This window comes from Zosterops lateralis (genome assembly GCF_965231275.1).
Source record: "Zosterops lateralis genome assembly, chromosome: 4".
Lineage (NCBI taxonomy): Eukaryota > Metazoa > Chordata > Aves > Passeriformes > Zosteropidae > Zosterops > Zosterops lateralis.
The window spans coordinates 29,777,037-29,793,965 of NC_139765.1; the positions used below are offsets into that span (position 1 = coordinate 29,777,037).

The window sequence follows — 16,929 nt, forward strand, 5'->3', positions numbered from 1 at the left end:
GAAAAAGCAATGTCCTTTGTTAAACCAAACTACAGGAATTCAGCAGGCAGCCTCTAAGCCACTAATCTGAATGTAATCCAGCTATACTTTTGAGCAGCACCACAAAGGCGAAGCAGGGGTATTCATCCTCACTGATACACGTGCATTTATCTGAGTATTAGCTGGGAAATTTATGTAAGAGCACTCTTTCCTGAACAGTAGCAAATCCATACATACAAAGATTGGGAGATTGTTGTGCACTTTGATTTACTTTATTGAGTAATCATCTGATAGCTACAATGGTGAATTGGAAGTTAAAAAATAAAATGAAAGAAAGAAAAAGAAAATAAAGAAGAAAAAGGAAAACCAACCCCCTTAAAAAAATCCACATCGTATTTCCCCATATTTTGGGAAACAGGCTGAAGAAAACATTCTACACTGTAGAAGACACATGTAACTGCTGATATCCATGTTTTGACATTGAAATTATCTGAAATAAGTCTGAAGCATATAGTTCTAGAGCCTCAACCAAAAGAGGTTTATAATGATAGCATGGATACATCACCACTGTGAAGATGTTAACATGTTAAGGATTCTGGGATACCAATCTGGTATAATCAGCAATATACTGGGTTCCTGTGAAAGATGTGACATTTCTTCTTAAGGTCAGCTTTCAGAGAACTTTGAAAAACAACATTTTAGACTGATTACTTACAGTACTCCTTTGCTTGCAGAAAAACAGGAGAGTAGTTCAATAAAAACTGAATACATGATCATTTTTCTGACTGGATTTGATTAGTTGCATAACTTCAGCGAGATTATCACAGTGTGATCTAGTTAAGCTTTTAGGATTATATGAACACCAGCACCAAATTAATCTTTGAATCAGACAACTGAGATACTTGTAAACTCTCATACATTTCTGACCACTTATGAAGTCTCTCCTAGTCCCACTGCTTCAGTAAGCATTTGATAGTGCAGCATTTTATTGACAAAGCAACACAGTCTGGACAGATTCCTGGCTTCTCTCTCCTTGCAAGAATAGCATGCCACCTTGTCGAACTCCCAAGGATGCAAACTGGGATTATTTTACAAAAAGTCTCCCTTTGTATCATCTGAAATAAAAAACCTTTCCCCCAGAACTGCCACTGTTTTGATAGTGAATTCCATGCTGAGTTGTACAACTGGTTACTCAGTTCTTTGGCTGATTTTGAGAGTTGCATTCAAAAGTTACTCTGTGTTAGAGGCATTTAGAAAATATATTTATACCTGGTATTGATACTCTTTCAAGTACTCTTTTAGTCTTGTTGGTAATGGCAGCTCCCAGATCTGATTTGTGCTCTTGTTTATAGTTATTCTGCAGCGGTGTTGCAGAGATGGAGCAGATGTGTAGAGGGGTTTGTTCAAGTAAAGATGAACCGTTCCATTTGAAGGTGTTTCAGTTCTATCCTTGCACATAAGAACATAGTACTCAATCAAATGCACAACACTGTTGAACTGTTTAAGTCTAGATCTGACACAAGTGATAGAGTCCAGTCTGAACTTGCCATCTTGATATTCTATACGTAGGTTGGTCGGTCCCGCTGATGTTTTTACCGATATAGTCAGTAGATATTCTGAATGCGAACTGTCCCTAACCAAAAAGGTCCCTTCGGGGGCATCTTGTAACCTTTCTTTAGCTTCAGCAACAGTCATGTTGCCCCAGTACCATCCTGTTAAAAGATGAGAGAAAGGGATTTGTTTATTCCTGTTTATTTTAAAACTTGCTCTGGCTGATATATTTCTAGTCACCCATTTCTTTAGTTGTTTGAAAGCTAAAGTCCTGCAGGCACAGTAAGTTTTTATTTGCTATTTAAATTCACTTGTTTTACAACGCGTCTCGTTCTGACAGAGCCATCCAACTCACTTTTAATTTTCCTATCTATTCATCCACACGCACAAACTTTCCTGCGGGGCGGACGCGGCGGGCGGCCCTGCAGTGACACCCTGCAGTGACACCCTGCAGGGAGAGGGACGCGTCCCGCCGCTCTCGCTCCCGCCGCCAGGCACAGGCTGGCAGCCCGCAGAACGCCCGCTTCGGGTAACTCCGAGCCGGCTGCTGCTGAAATGAGCTTTGCCTAGCGATCGAAAGCAAAGGCATAAGAAAGCGACTTCGGCGAGGTAGCCGCGGTCCTGGCGCGGCTGCGATGAAGACAAAAATCCCTTCCCTCCGCCCGCGACCAGCCCCCGGTCCTGCGGGGCCGGGCGAGCCGCCCCAGCCGGCGCGGGGAGCGCAGGTACGGGGCCGAGGGGATGCGGCCGCCCCGGCCCTGGCCCGGCCGGGGATCCCGGGCTGCCGCCGGGGCGCGGCGCTGCCGGCGAGGCGCTTTCGCTTCGGCCGCCGCGCTCCGCGGAAGGTCGGACTCGTCGCCGCCGCGGGAACGCGACCTCGCAGCGCCGGGTGCCGATGCCGGGTGTCGCCCCGCCGCCCCGCTCCCCTCTGGGCCCGGCGGAGATCCCGGCGCGCCGCTCCGCCTCCCCCCGGACAGCGCCGCCGCCCCGGGCGCTCTCCCCTTCCCGGGCGCACGGGCTTACCTGCCCGCCGCAGCTCCTCCATGGCCGCGGCCAGCTGCTCCGCCTCACGGCGCTCCTCGGCAGCGGGCGCCGCCGTCCCGGGCTGCCCCCAGCGCTCCCGGGCGCTCTCCGCGCTCTCCAGGGACTCGGCGGAGCGCAGGGTCATGGGCGGCGGCGGGCGCGGCCCCGCTCGCCCGCGGGTCGGGGGCTGCCGGCAGGAGCGGGCTCCGGTTCGCCGCCGCGGGGCTCAGCGCATGGTCCCGGCCCCCGGCCCGGGCGCCGCCTGCGAGCCGAGAGGAGAGGAGAGAGCGCGGTTAGCGGCGAGACCCGCCAGAGGCGCTCCCGACCCGCAGCGCGGTTCTGGCGATCCCGCTTCGGAACTTCCCAGCATCCAGAGGAAGGACCCGCGGCGAGAGATCACCTCCCGGCGGAGCGGGGGAGGGACATCTCCTCCCCCCGCCGCCCAGCCCGGCCCCGGCTCCTCTCCGCCGAGGGCTCGGCAGCCCCAGAAGGTGAGAAGGTGGTCTCCCCCTATCGCAAAGGCCAACCCGCCGATGCCCCGCTCCCTCGCCCGGGGCGGGCGGGCCCGGCTGGCGGCTCCCGGGCTTTTAGGGAGGGAGGAGAGTGGGGGAGAGCCGTGCCCGGAAAGGTGCGGGGAGAGGAGGGGGAGGCGACCAGCGGAGCGGGGCAGAGGTCCCGGCCCGGGGCTGCCCGGGTTCACGCTGCCGGGCGAGCGGACGGCGGGCACGGGCGCCTTCCAGTAAGGTCATCCCGCCAAGGCGCGGGGCAGTCGAGGAACGGGAGCCCGGCGGGGGCCGCGCTCCGGGGCCGGGAGAGCTCCCCGCGGGCAGCGGCGGGTCGGGCTGCGGGCCGGGAGGGAACAGAAGGGGCGAGCACGGTGGAGGACGCGCTGTAATTAGCGCGGGGCAGGAAATACGCTTTGTCCCGCTCCATTAAGTGCTGATAGTAGGGGTGAAAAAAAAAGAAAATCTTTCCTCTTGGTTGAAGCGAACAGAAGGGACAAAAAGGGCCTCTTCTCCTCGGGGGGCACCGCCGCATCAGCAGCGACACAAAGGCGGGCAGAAGCAGCGGGGGAGCCCGGCCGGCCCGGCCGAGGCGGAGGGACGGGGCTCACGGGGAGGAGCGGGAGCGCCCCCGGTGCCTGCGAGCCGGGCACTCTCCGCCAGGTGAGGGCTGTGCTCAGGGAGTTCCCCCCTAACAAGTTCCGCCGCGGAGATCAGAAACTTCTCCAAATTAAACTGTAGTGCCAACAGAGAGGGTATCCCGACGGCTTTCTACCCCGACATACGCAGACACACAGGCGGGAGCCCCTGGACAAAGCCATCCCCTCCTTTCCCGGCGGCTCGGGGCCGGGGCAGGTGCCTGTCCCCGGGGAGGCTCCGGGCGCGGGGCCGGCGGGCGCAGGTGGGAGCAGCTCTCCCTCCCTCCCTCCCTCCCTCCCTCCCTCCCCGCCGTGTCCGGGCGCGACCCCTTGTGAAAGAGGCTCTGGGAGCCGCGAAGCGCCGCCGCCGCGGGAGTTCTGTGGGGACGGAGGGCAGGCGAGGCGGTGGCGGCCACAGCCGGGCGTCCCCCGGGCCGGGCGAGCAGCGCCGGAGCAGCCGCCGCCGGCTGCGGGGAGCCCCCATCCCGGCGGAGCCCCCATCCCTGCGGAGCCCCCATCCCGGCGGAGCCCCATCCCTGCGGAGCCCCATCCCGGCGGAGCCCCCATCCCTGCGGAGCCCCCATCCCGGCGGAGCCCCCATCCCGGCGGAGCCCCCATCCCTGCGGAGCCCCCATCCCGGCGGAGCCCCCATCCCGGTGGAGCCCCCATCCCTGCGGAGCCCCATCCCTGCGGAGCCCCCATCCCGGCGGCCGGCAGCGCCGCACCGGGAGCGGGGTGGGAAGGCCGCCTCCTCTCGGCTGGGAGCGCGGCGGGCACCGGGCGGAGGGGGCAGCGACAAGGGGAGACTCACCCGGGCTCGGCGGGACGGGGCCGGGGCCGCCGCCTGGAGGTGGGGCGGTCAGGTCGTCCCGGCTCCCGGCGGCGTCGGGGGGCCGGGGGGACGCGGCAGCCGCCGCCGGGGAGAAGCGTCGAGGCTGCGCTGGGGCGGACAGAGGCTGCCGGAGGAAGATGGTGCTCCCGGGGAAACAACACCCTCCGCTCCCCCCGCTCTCCCCGGCGCGGGCGGTCTGCTCGCCTTTGATTGCGAGGCGAGGGCATCCTGCCCCCGCCGCTCCCCCCTCCCGGGATGGTTACATACAAAGGCTGCTTTCCAGGAACTTTCCAGGAACCGCATCATGTGACAGGACCCGCTCCGGCGCCTCCGCCGCGGTCGCGGCCAGCCGGGGCCGCCGCACCGAGCCGCCGCCCCTGTCACGCCGGGGCAGCGCTGGCCGAGCCTGCCCCCCGCCGCCTCCTCCTCCTCCTCCTCCTCCGCCCGAGGGGGACGCGCAGGTCAGTGCCCGGGGCCGCGGGGGGGGCCGAGCGGGGCACGGCGGGACCCCCGAGGGGAGCGGGCGGGAGCGGGAGCGGAGCCGCCCGTCCCGGGGCCGGGGGCAGGAGGGGAGCCCGGCCCGCCCGGCGCCGGCACCTGAGCCCGGCGGGGCCCGCCCGCGGGCCGGGAGCGCGGCGGGGCCGGGGCCAGCAGCGCCCTCCCTGCCAGAGCCTGGCGGCGGCCGCAGCTCCCGGGACACCCCACCCTGGTCCCCACCCCCCCTGCCCTCCGGCGCTGAATACCTCGGTGCTGCACACTGCCAGGGCCGCCGATGCGCGCGCCGACTTCCTCCCCCTCCCCCCCGCTTTAAAAATTATTATTATTATTTTTTTAAATAACCACGAAGCTGTTTTTCAGCGTAAAGATGGTTGATTGCGCCGTGGGCGCTGCTCGGTGAGCAGCCACTTTTCCCCGCTGCCCCGGCGGCCCCGAGAGACTTTAGAAAGAGACACACACAGAGGGGAGAAAAAAAAAGAAAAAAAAAAAAAAAAGAAAAAAAAAAAGGAAAGAAAAGAGGGGAAACAAAGCAAAAGTAGCTGTAATAGTCTCACCCCAGCACTTGGCTGCGGGTCAGGGCTCCCTGAAAATTGCACGGGGTTATCTGGGAGGAAGAACTGACGAGAGAAGGATTAAGGGGTGTCTTTTTAAAGATTGCAAGAAAGAAACCCAAGCCTATAAAATAATAGACGATAATATCTTTAAAAATCGGGGCGGGAGGGGGGAGGGAGCCTTTGTTATCAAAGCAGTAAATGAATATGTATTAGGCTGGACTGTCTGGCTGGGGGAGCGGAGCAGCCCCTGCACAAAGCTCCCAACTGAGACACTGCCTTGGGTCTCACTCCCCACAAACATCTGAAATGCAACGTTTCTTAAAAAAAAAAAAAAAAAAAAAAAGAAAAAAAAAAGGAAAAATAAGGGCTGAGGAAGGATTACAAATCCTGAAGGTTTTTGTAACAGTCACTGCTTATAATTTTTAAGCATCAGGGGATAAGATAATTAATAGTTATCTTAAAAAATAAGTTCTGTATTTAGTAATTAGGTAAATTCATCTGAGAAAAAAAATCTACTTTGTTAAGTGAAATATTGGTCAGTATGATTTCATCTGTTTGTAATGCCTGGGTGCTTTTGAATTTAATTTATTCAGTTTATGAAAAAAAGGTGGTTTTAATCACTGGCAGCAGCACAGATTTAAAATGAGGTCTGAGGAACAAACGGGCTTTCTTAAGCATTCTCAGAAATGGTTTAAAACAATTTAGATCTTGAAGGTCATTCTCGTTCCTCTTTTTGTCTGTGAAGTTCAGACAGCCCCACATCCAGCCTCCAGTGACAGTGGTGGAATCCCCACTAAGTTTTTTCGTTGGATTGATGTGAAGAGGGGAGAGAATAGGTTTGTGCCCCTTGAAATTTAGTTGACAGTTCAGCTACCTATGATGTGAGATCTTGCAAAAAACCTCCATTACTTTTTCAAAATGACACTGACTTCACTGTGTTCAGAAGAACAATAATAAATTAATACAGATCTATTTTTATTACTAAAATAATTCTGTATATGTAGGCACAGAGCTTTTGCTCAAAAGATATGTTCTTCTGATATCACAATATTAAAATTAAGGCTATTTCTTTGAAGTTCATTAATGCATCTTGGAGAAAATGAATACATCTTGTCTAGATGCAAAGCTGCTTTTTTTACAGCTTTGCTGTAGTTCTCTTTTCCTATGTTACTTTATTAATGGGATTTTTATGTGGCTAGTATCTCAAGACTTCCTTTGCTTCTGCTGTTTATTCGTCACTTGAAGTCATAATAATTTGTTTCTAAAACCACAGCTGGCTGCCATAAAGGCAGAGGGGGGAAGACCACGATTTATGTGGTGAATGAGAAACAAGAGCAGAAGAATGTAATAAATGTTTGTTACTTAAAACTTCAGATATTGTTATGAAAAAGGTAGCATAAAAATTAAATAGGCAGTATATCAGCAGGATCTTTCCTAAACAGAGGTCTGTTGATTTTTTTTTTCATGAGAACTTAGTCTCTTAAAAATAGCACTAAATATCTGATAAACTTACAAGAGTAATGAAATTCAAACTTTAAAAACTGCAAATCGATCTTTAAATGACAATAGTGGCACCTCATAAGAGTGCTCTGCTTCACAGTTACCTTTATTCTCTGGCTTGAGACATCTGAAAGTGCTATAGGCTCCGTGGAGTATGTTTATATTTCACTGTTCCTTTCAACAATGTTAGTTGCTCTTTTTCTCCTCTGTCTGCACAAGTCTTCCCTAAGAGTCACAAGAGAGAAAAGAATAGTTGTAAGGGTAAGAAAAGGTGACTAAATTAAATTACTTTTGGGACTATGGGCCGTATGTAGTGCATGAAACTACTTAAAGCTACTTTTAAGCTTCTTTGGCACTGGGATATTTAATAGAGGTTTGATCTGCCTGAGGAGTTTTACTTTATAAAAATCAGAATTGAGTGGGAGAAAGATGTGAAATGGTAAAAGGGAAAAGAAGGAGCAGACTCAGAAAACTTAGTTTTCCATCATATAAACAAAATAGTTTTTTTAATCTGCCATGTAACAAACAGTAATTCTTCTAAACAGTCACTAATACAAAAACTATAAAGTGGGGCTTTAAAATTTTTATGTACATTTGAAACCACATGCTTTATTTATTTTTAATCTCTGTGTTTTGGGGTAGCAATTCTAGAATAATTATTGCTGTACATATACAAATACGAATGCTTCTGAGACAGTTCTAGAGGCATATCATCCCACTAGAGATGAAAGGCACAAACTTAAGCAATCCCTATTTTTTTTCCTGATATCTTTTGCTATTCATGAATGTTGCTTCTGACTGTATATCATCATATAATAGATACTTTTGATCATGTTTTATATTAGTAGTGAAAATATGGACATTAAGAGTTCTTGAAAATCACAAGCAGAATATATTGTTTCTGATGAGTTCAAATGCATATGCTCAAAATGGGGATTGATGAGTGAATTTATTTTTTATTTTTCCTTCAGGCAAAAATCCCTTTCAGGACCGAGGAAGGATCATGCAACCATGTTTTTGCAGTCCTGCGAAGCGTCTGTTGCTAGAAATTATTTTCACTTTGTTCCTGGAAAGTATGCCAAGTTTACTGGTGAGCTAGTATGCTGATTTATTTATGTAATATGATGTGAGCAGAGGGGGGGTAATGTGTTTTTGACTCAGCTGATTTTGCTAAATTTGCTCTGATTGACTGAAAAGATTTACTGAATTATTAAGATAGATTTACCTAGCTATGTGGAAGAATACAAGGGGCCTTTCCTTGCTGTCTTCATCCTTAACTCCCCAAAGATGCAGCACAGAATATCCATTATCCATGGTATACCATTTGGTCAGTTAAAATCCCCTTCAGTTAAAAGAACAGCTATTACTTATCACGTACATCTACTTATTGATCATATTTTGACAGCTGTTTACCTGAACTAGTCTAAATAACAGTGTACAGCTGCCAGGCTTTCTCCCTGCTCTGGGATTACAGTCTGGTTCTTGAGCAGAGAAATATGAATATTGAGCCTTTAGCTCCAGCAAGTTGGAATGAGTTAATTGTAACTCCACAGCACAAACAAGGTCTGCAGTATGAATTCTTAGAGGATTTCTCTCTTAGCAGTGAGGAGAAAGGTTTGCTTATTTCACAAAGAGTTCCTAAAACATAATAAATAAAACATAGAGAAAACAAATATTTTAGTGTATGGGATCACCCTGCTCTTTCCAGCTGCCTGAGGAACAGAATGTTTTGATGAAATAGATTAAGATTTATACCAAACAGTTTTACTCTTTACCGGCTGCCACCTTATTTCCTGCCATTATTATCTATTCACATGTGAATGCCTTGCCTTTCTTGATAATATACATTTGATAAAGGAGAATAACAAAAGAATTCAGGGAATAATTTCTATGAATCAGGGGTGCTCTAAAAGGAAACCAGCACTTGTATTTTAAAAGCAAACCTCAAAAGATGGCACCAAGACAGTAAATACTTTGAAATAACATCCAGATTCTTTTCTTTCGGAGACAGTTGATAGAAAGAAGGATCATTCCCTTTGATTCAGTGGACAGATAATCACTGACAAGCAGGGAACTGACTATAAAAAGGTGGCATTAAAGTCCATCTCTCATCTCATCCTGTGCTATCTACTATCTAAAAGTAAAGGCCTAAACTGCATTGAGTAAGAGGTTACCTAGACACTTGGGATCTTCAATGAAAATAAATGTAGTGCTTGCTTAGTTTCTCCAATTTACTATTTACAGTTTAAGGTAAAACCAAAATAACATAAAAATACTTTGGATGGGCATGTAAAGGAAAAGTAGAACATGGTGATGCAGTAAGTATAAAAAAAATATAAAGTAAGTTAAAAAGTATACAAAAAAAAAGATAATTTACACAGCAGTTTTTACTTTATGCTATGTTAGGCTTCTTTATAAACAGCAGAATTCTGGTCTGTCACTATGTTATTTTGTGAATTACCGAGTTTCACTCTGACTAAAACTAGCTAAATATTGCTGCAAGTTACTGGAGAATGAGTTGTAAATATACACGGTTTGATAGCATTTTCTTCCCATTCATGCTTCCTTCTCATGAACATGGTAGAAAGAAGGACAGCTGGAAAGGACCATTTTTGATACAGTCTTTTCAAACAACTACTAGCAGAATATTTGGTATGGATTTTAATATTCAGATTATAGCATAAAATGCTATGACTGTAATATTTATTTACTTTGGTTTATTGGCTGAGAAAGAGCATATAGGTGTATATATCCACTATGCCTATACACACACGTGTTCAGAACCATGCTCCTTGAAGTTTTGGATTTTTCAGAGAAACATACACACTTGGGTGGGGTTTTTTTTGTTTTGTTTTGTTTTGTTTTTTTTTTTTAAATCCTAGAGATAGCACAGCTGAAAGCACAGTGAAATCTTGCACTCTCCTCCTAGATGCTGCCAGAAAAAACAAGCCTTTTATGCTTGAGGAGGCTTGAGATGTTTTTCTGCCAGTTGTGAGTCCTACGGCTCAAAGTGAAAGACAGCAAGTAATGTCTGTGAAAAAAGTTTTCCTGACAGACAGCATGAAGGCAGCTCTCCTATATTTTGCCAATCCATAAGTAATAAAGTTTCTTTGTTGGCAGAGAGTCAGTTTTGAAACTAAGAAGGAAAACTAAAACAGGTGATGCAGTGGCTATCTCTAAAGGGGAGATTTTTGAGTGAAAAGTAAAGTGAAGTAGAAACTGGGTTATGTGTCTCTGAATAAATGGCCTCCCATCAGAAAAAGATTAAATTTAAATCACTGTTCTAGTTCTTACATTAAGGATAGTTTAATTCACCCAGAGCTATTTGGCCTTGAGGATGAATTCCTACAATTAAGTGTTTATGATTGAAAGTGCTGCCATGGAGAGCAGACAGATGAATATCATTTTAGGAGTACTGTGAATCATTAAAAGAGTTGTAAAACCTTTTTCTGAGCATGAGCCACTTTTAAATTTCAGGCTAAGGCTACAATAGACTTCAGCATAAGGCCTGACGTGTTGCTGTACTTAAAGAGTTTGAATAACAGGATAATCAACATTTACTAATGTATTTATATAACTTTAAACTTCTTACAGTTAATTGAAAATATGTTGCCTGTTGTATGTGAATATGCTGCTGGGCTCAATTGCATTTTTCAGATTAGTGCATTAGTGCAGTTAGTGTCAGGTAATGAACTTAACCTGCCTCTGACGTGTTGGCTTCTTTTGGCTCAAGATAGGCATGGCTGCTTTCCCTGCTTCAGTGTAAAGAGAGGCTGGATGTGGAATGTCATACAAACCTGGACAGGTGACAAGAAAACAGAGTTAGCTGCCAACTACCTTCTCTCTGTTTGTCAGGATTAGTGCTTGCTCTTTGTCAGGATGGCTGAATGCATCGTCCTGAATCTGACTGGCATATTGGGAGGACATAAACTGAAATAGTGTCCAGACAGGCTGGCAGTTTTTAGGCTCAGGAGATTAAACAGACATAGAGCTACTCTTCCTGGTTAAGGAAAGAGCATTGGTCCAAAGCTCGCCTTTTCTTGGCATAGCCTGTCCATTCCCAGAATCACTTGCTTCTCCTGTAAGCAGTTTTTCCAGGTATGTGGAAATTAAAGCTCAAACAGTAGTAGATAAAATTGGACAGGCTGCTTGAAGCAGTATCTCCCCCTGTACTGTGCCCAAAACCATCCCGTGGCTCTGACAGGGCTCTGCCTGCAGCAGGGAAGAGAAATTAACTCGTGCATCTCCTTAACAACTTCAGCTTTCAGACTGGTGTTTTAAGAACAACCCCAGTTTCAGTGGGGCTCAAAACTGCCATCAGTCAGGAGGAGCCTCATAGGCTGTTTGGTCATGAGGTGGCAATTCTGTCCTGAGGTGGGGTGAACAGCTTGGGGGAGAGTAATAACTCCTTTAGCCATCTGATTTTAATCCCTTACCATATGTGACTTGAAGTCCTTAGATGCCCTCTACTGCCATATACCAGAATTAACAGATGGCTCTGTGTAACCAAATTCAGATTTGCTTAAGTTTGTTATTATCTCTGTCTTTATATATGAACGAAGGAGGGGAAAAAATATCCATAATTATTACAAAATATGCAAAGTGTTTTATAAAGTGTGAGTTTGGGCTAGACATATTTTCTGACTTTCAATGCCATTGCCCTATATTTCAAAATCTAACACTAATTTTAGTAGTCTCTTTGGAGCTCATTTCTCTGATAAATTATTCCTCTGTGAATAAATGTGATCTGGAAAGATGCCTGAGGCACAGCAGAATTTTTCCCCAGCATTTCATGCCACATGATGCTAGACAGAAGGAAGGTGCAAAACCTGCTCCTGTCGATCAGGCTTTGTTCCGCTGAGGAAGGAAAGGATGCATTTAGTTGTCAGACATATGTTTTGTGTAAGACAGAACAGCAGGTAAGACTGTACCTAAAATGGAAGAAGAATGGAATTTCTGTCCCACCTTTGCCTGTGTTATGACAGGTTTTGTGTGCTGCCAGGCACAAAGCAATCCTAAGTCAAACAGAACTAATCTTGGAGGAGATCACTCGTCAGGCTCTTAAGAATCAAGTGGCTCTGTGGTGCTTGAGCTTTAGCTGTGTTGGGTGTGTCCACTCCTTTTCCTTCTATAAGGAAAAGCCAACAAAACAATCCCACCTTTAATTCCCTGGCCCGTGTTCCTGTCGCTGATTTGACTGAGCGGGTTTGGTCCAAATTAGCAGCCACATTTTGTGCACATTTTTAAACACGCCTTACCTTTCCTGAGGAGAGTATTATGTCTTTCTACTCCAGGTGTTTGTTGCTAATGTTACAAATAGAAGCAGGTGCGGCAGGAGGGAGTGTGAGCCTTCCAGTGGAACATGTGACAGCAGGGACCTGCTCCAGGTAAACGGAGGACATGCTAGAGGGCATCTTCCAGCCTGGTAAAAGGCTTGAGTTCATGAAGGGTGCAACTCTCACACTGTGCTTTCTTTTCCCTCCAGCACAGTCCTCTACTTTCAGATAGAGAAAGTAGATCTAGAATATGCTGCTTACATTTTTCAGGAGCTTTTATAATTTTTGCAGAACATAATCTCAAACTAACATAAGTCCATAACAAAATCTTCTTGTGAATGGGGGCTTTGTTCTGGGAGACTATTTTTGAAAATGCCAGGTTATCAGTTAGCCATTGCATAAAAAGCCGAAACATTAATTTGTTCATGTGCCTTTGTTTCAGCATATTCATTCCTTCAACAACTCCCCCAGCTTTTTCCAAGAAATGCATAGACCTCTTCAAGTCCTCCTGGCAGGTGGGCCGTATAATGTTATGGTGGCAAACCTGGAAAGCTTTACCAGTTTATACCACCCAACAATGTGGTTCAATGCATGTATTTTTATTAGATCCCCATTTCCCCAATTTCTTTAAGGGCATTTCAATCTTTCAGTGGCTTTTTTTCTTCCCCTGTCCATTAGGGAGTGAAATCATGTGTCCACAGAATGTAAATAACAGCTGTTTCTACTCAATTTTCATTTATATGCTTAGCACTTAAAAATAGCTTATTTCTAGAGGCTTTCACAATCTATTCAAAATTTCTCCTTAGTCAGAGGTACTAGTGAAATGTTAATGAAATCTCTTTGGTCTGGCTGATCAAAAAGGTGCAGCAACAGCAATGAAAGTCCTCAAATGACTGATCAGTTATGCTTCTGAGTTACACTTCAGCAAGCAGCTGAAATTATCTTTTAATATCCTCGGGCGTTTTAAGATCAGTTCCTTAGGCTGCTCTAACTGCTCTAAGGAGGCAAAATATGCCAGGTAAGGAGATTAATGGTTAAAAAAAAAAAATCTGTGCTGAACTGGTAGTGTATTTCTAGCAAAATTAATTTGTCATACCAGTACAGCCAAACAGGAAAAAAAAAAAACCAAACCCCCAAACAACACCTGGCAAGGTATTTTCAAGGGAACAGCTTATTTGCCAGTGTCACAGATCTTTGAATAAACAAACCCCTTATGCCCTGAGAATAACTGAAAAACAGCTCTTTGTTTTTTATACTACTATTTTCTCTTGTTGACATTTCATGACCCCTAGAGAGGGTACACATTTTTATTTATTGATGCTTAAATGAAGATTTTAAGAATTATGTTCCATTACTGTGGGGTTTTTTCCTCCAGAAAATTTTGGAAGACTTTCACCTCATTATTTTGCCAAGTGTGTCAACGTGAACCATTTCTTCAGATTTCTTTGATCCTCTGAAGACTGAAAATTACAGAACAAAGACATTTAGTGACCTTTGGTATGGTTCATTAACTCCAACGTTGACTGTAAAATGTGTACGGTTCATTTACTCCAACACTGATGTGTAAGAGATGCTTGCTCCTAAATCCAGATTTTGTATGGTGTTACAGAAGTGCACTTTCTTCTCTGCATATCTGTTTATTCAGAAGAAAAATACTTTTATTTTTACAGGAATCTCAAGTGGGGCATCTCTGAACTGGAGGCTCTGGACTGGTGGCTGAAATTGTTTAGAAAAGACTAATTATGTGTGTGAGTTGCTGTATGTATGAGCCTGTGCCAGACTCATTCAGACTCGGTACTCTGAACAGACAAAGGTAATCTAAGATCAGGTCATCTCTAAAAATGCTGGGGGTTCATACTACGTGTTTTCAGAGGGCAAGCTTGTATTTCTAAATTAAAAAGAAGTCCTGATGCCAAGGACTTATACTGGGAATGTAAGAGGAATGTATAGCTTATATTTACACTAGATGGGCTAGTGCCCTCTAGAGCAGACTCCCATGTTCACATCCCACAGTTCTCCTTGGACTCTTTCTGGGACCCCTCTAGACTCAACATGCAATTCTGATTTTTCTGTGTTATCTTTCAGCTTGAGGTTTGTGAAAGGATGTGAAACTGTCCTGCAGCCTGTTAGAAGTGTGCTTTCCTAGCATCAGGGGGAGCGTGTGTGTTGTGTGTTCTGGGATGCAGTAAGGTTGGAGGGCACAGCCAGCTGGGGGAGTTGAGCAGAGCAGGTCTTGTGAAGTCAAGCAAGATGTGACCTTAGGAGTGGTGCTTGCTGCTGTCCCAGCAGTGGGAAGCCACGGCTTTCAGGAGGGTTTGTGGAACGGGGGGAGGCGATGAGGAGGTGTGGGAGCAGCAGCAGGGGACTGAGCTTGCTCCCAGACTGCCACAGTAATGATGTGCCCAGAGGGATCCTGAACCTCTCCCTGCTGCCGGCACCACCTCGGGTGTGGTAAAGCCCAGGGTCCCGCTTTCCCCTGCCAGAGTTACACAGGTGTTTTCACTGCAGAATAAATGCAGCACTGTTGAAGAAATACAAGGCTTTTCCTGCATAGTTTGCACGAAGTCATGAGTTAAAATCTTGGTCATACTGAAACAAAACACTCACCCAGTTCTAATGATTCAAGCTTTTGTCCCTGGACTGGACAAGACCTGGCTAAGCACTGTGAAGGTACTAACCACTGCTGCTTGTCTCTCCACAGGCCACTGTGTCACCTTTCAGCCTTACCAGTTGCCTCTTTGGGCTCACTTCAAATCTTTCTCTAATGACCACGGCCATATAAAGTCAGTGAATTGTAACCCCACACAGCCAACACACAGCACACTTCTTTCAGTATTTTAATACAAATATATGCTCTAGAAAGGGAATTTCTGTCATTTTTCTTACGTCTGCTTATGATGAATTTCCCATTAATTTTATTTGCTCCGTACTTCTACTCTGGATAGGAAATCCTTTTTTCTTAATCTAGTTCTAAATTTTGTGGAACTTGCCACCACTCTGTTATTCCATCACTAACGCCAGGATTTTAACTGTAGGAAAAATGGCATGGGGGAAAGGGAATTCTGTAAACACCTATTCTTGGAAAATAACAAATGAACCCATACTGAAACCAGTCAGTATTAAAAATTACAAAATAAAATTTTAAAAGGATATGAAGCCTTATGTTACTTATACCAACCAAATGTTAACTAATTAAGGGTCAAGGAAATCTTTTTCCTAGCATTTGTTTATTATTCAATAGAAATTATCAGTTTGTCTTAACTAAAGCAAAGGTGAAGACCACTCCTGCAGCACAGCTCTGATGCAGTGTAACTCCTACAGATGCTGACTTCAGAAAAACAGTACTTAGCATATTATTTGTTTAAACAAATCAAACACATTTGAATGAAAGGTGAGAAACTAACAGTGTTCAAGACAAGTAACTTCAGCAGTGTTTAAAAAACTTGGTGCTAATGACTCGGAGTGTTTAAGAAACATTAATCTTTGCATAAAACTATTAAGCCCTGTTTTGTTACCATTAGTGAGTAGGAAATACATGTCTGTACAGGAAGGTCATGCTTCAATAGTTTAATCTCTTACTTAGGTTAATTTTTATTCAACATGGTAATGGCTTAGTGCAATAACTTTTCACTGTTTATTTAATTTTTCTCTGTAACTTTCATGGTCTACGTTTTGTTAGTTTTAGCAGAAGAGATGATAAAAAAAGTTCTTGCAGATTTTTTTTTTTAATCATCTCACATTTTGCTGATAGGGAGATCCTTTTGGTGAGGAATTAAACTTTGGTAGCAGTCAAAACTGGTTGTATCTGAAAAGGCAAACTGCCTTTGACCTGATATTGTTTTTCATCTTGACAAACAGTAAAGCTGAATAGAAGCACAACTTTTTCCTGTGATTCTGTTTCATAAAGACCAGTTGGCAAAGCTTCTTTAGTTCTAGTGGCTGTGCCAACATCTTGTGTTGTCTCTACATAACAAAAAACTTTGTGATACATTGATTATCACTTCTCATCTGCATCATGACCCTTAATAAAGTGACATGCCAGGCCATAAACTTCTACTTCTCCATGAGTCACGAGAAACAAAATTGCTGACCAAACACGCTGTTTAGTTAATGCAGTTTCCACATATCTCCCACTGTCTGATCTGCAGTGTTCCAACAGCTGTAGTTGCACACAGTGGAACTAACATTCTGTGTCACTTGTATTTAAAGTTGCAGATAATTCTGTGCAAATTGCCCAGTAAATTATAATTTATCATGTTTGTTTTTGTAGAAGTACCTAAAGATAACAGGTGAAATCACAGGCTCATTTTATAAGAGGTGCCAGAAAGATACATAATTAAGTAACTATCTTATTTCTCCAAACAGCTTATTATTTTTAGCATTAGAGGGTTGATTAAATACAAGAAGGTGAGATTAAAATCCCATACACAATGTACATTTATAAATTAAATGTGTGAATTACTCTATATAGAAAACCAAGAGCTCCTATATACAGACTACTTGAAGGCTAGCAGAAACACCAAAAATGGTTTTATCTGAATTTTAAGATGCGCTCCTAAATTAAAAAAAGAGAAA

General features: G+C 45.6%; 1 protein-coding gene and 1 long non-coding RNA gene across 2 annotated transcripts; one reads left to right on the plus strand and one right to left on the minus strand.

Moving 5' to 3' along the window:
* SOCS2 (suppressor of cytokine signaling 2) lies at positions 1–2,698 on the minus strand (the record flags this gene model as incomplete). Its single annotated transcript, XM_083860669.1, has 2 exons — positions 1–1,691; positions 2,554–2,698. The coding sequence occupies 2 exons, from the start codon at positions 2,696–2,698 to the stop codon at positions 1,243–1,245; spliced, it is 594 nt and encodes a 197-aa protein (XP_083716795.1). The 3' UTR covers positions 1–1,242.
* Positions 2,699–4,771: 2,073 nt separating this feature from the next.
* LOC310908292 lies at positions 4,772–16,929 on the plus strand. The gene is made up of 4 exons (XR_014589828.1): positions 4,772–4,987; positions 8,050–8,168; positions 12,373–12,465; positions 14,025–16,929. It is a non-coding gene; the product is annotated as an uncharacterized lncRNA (long non-coding RNA).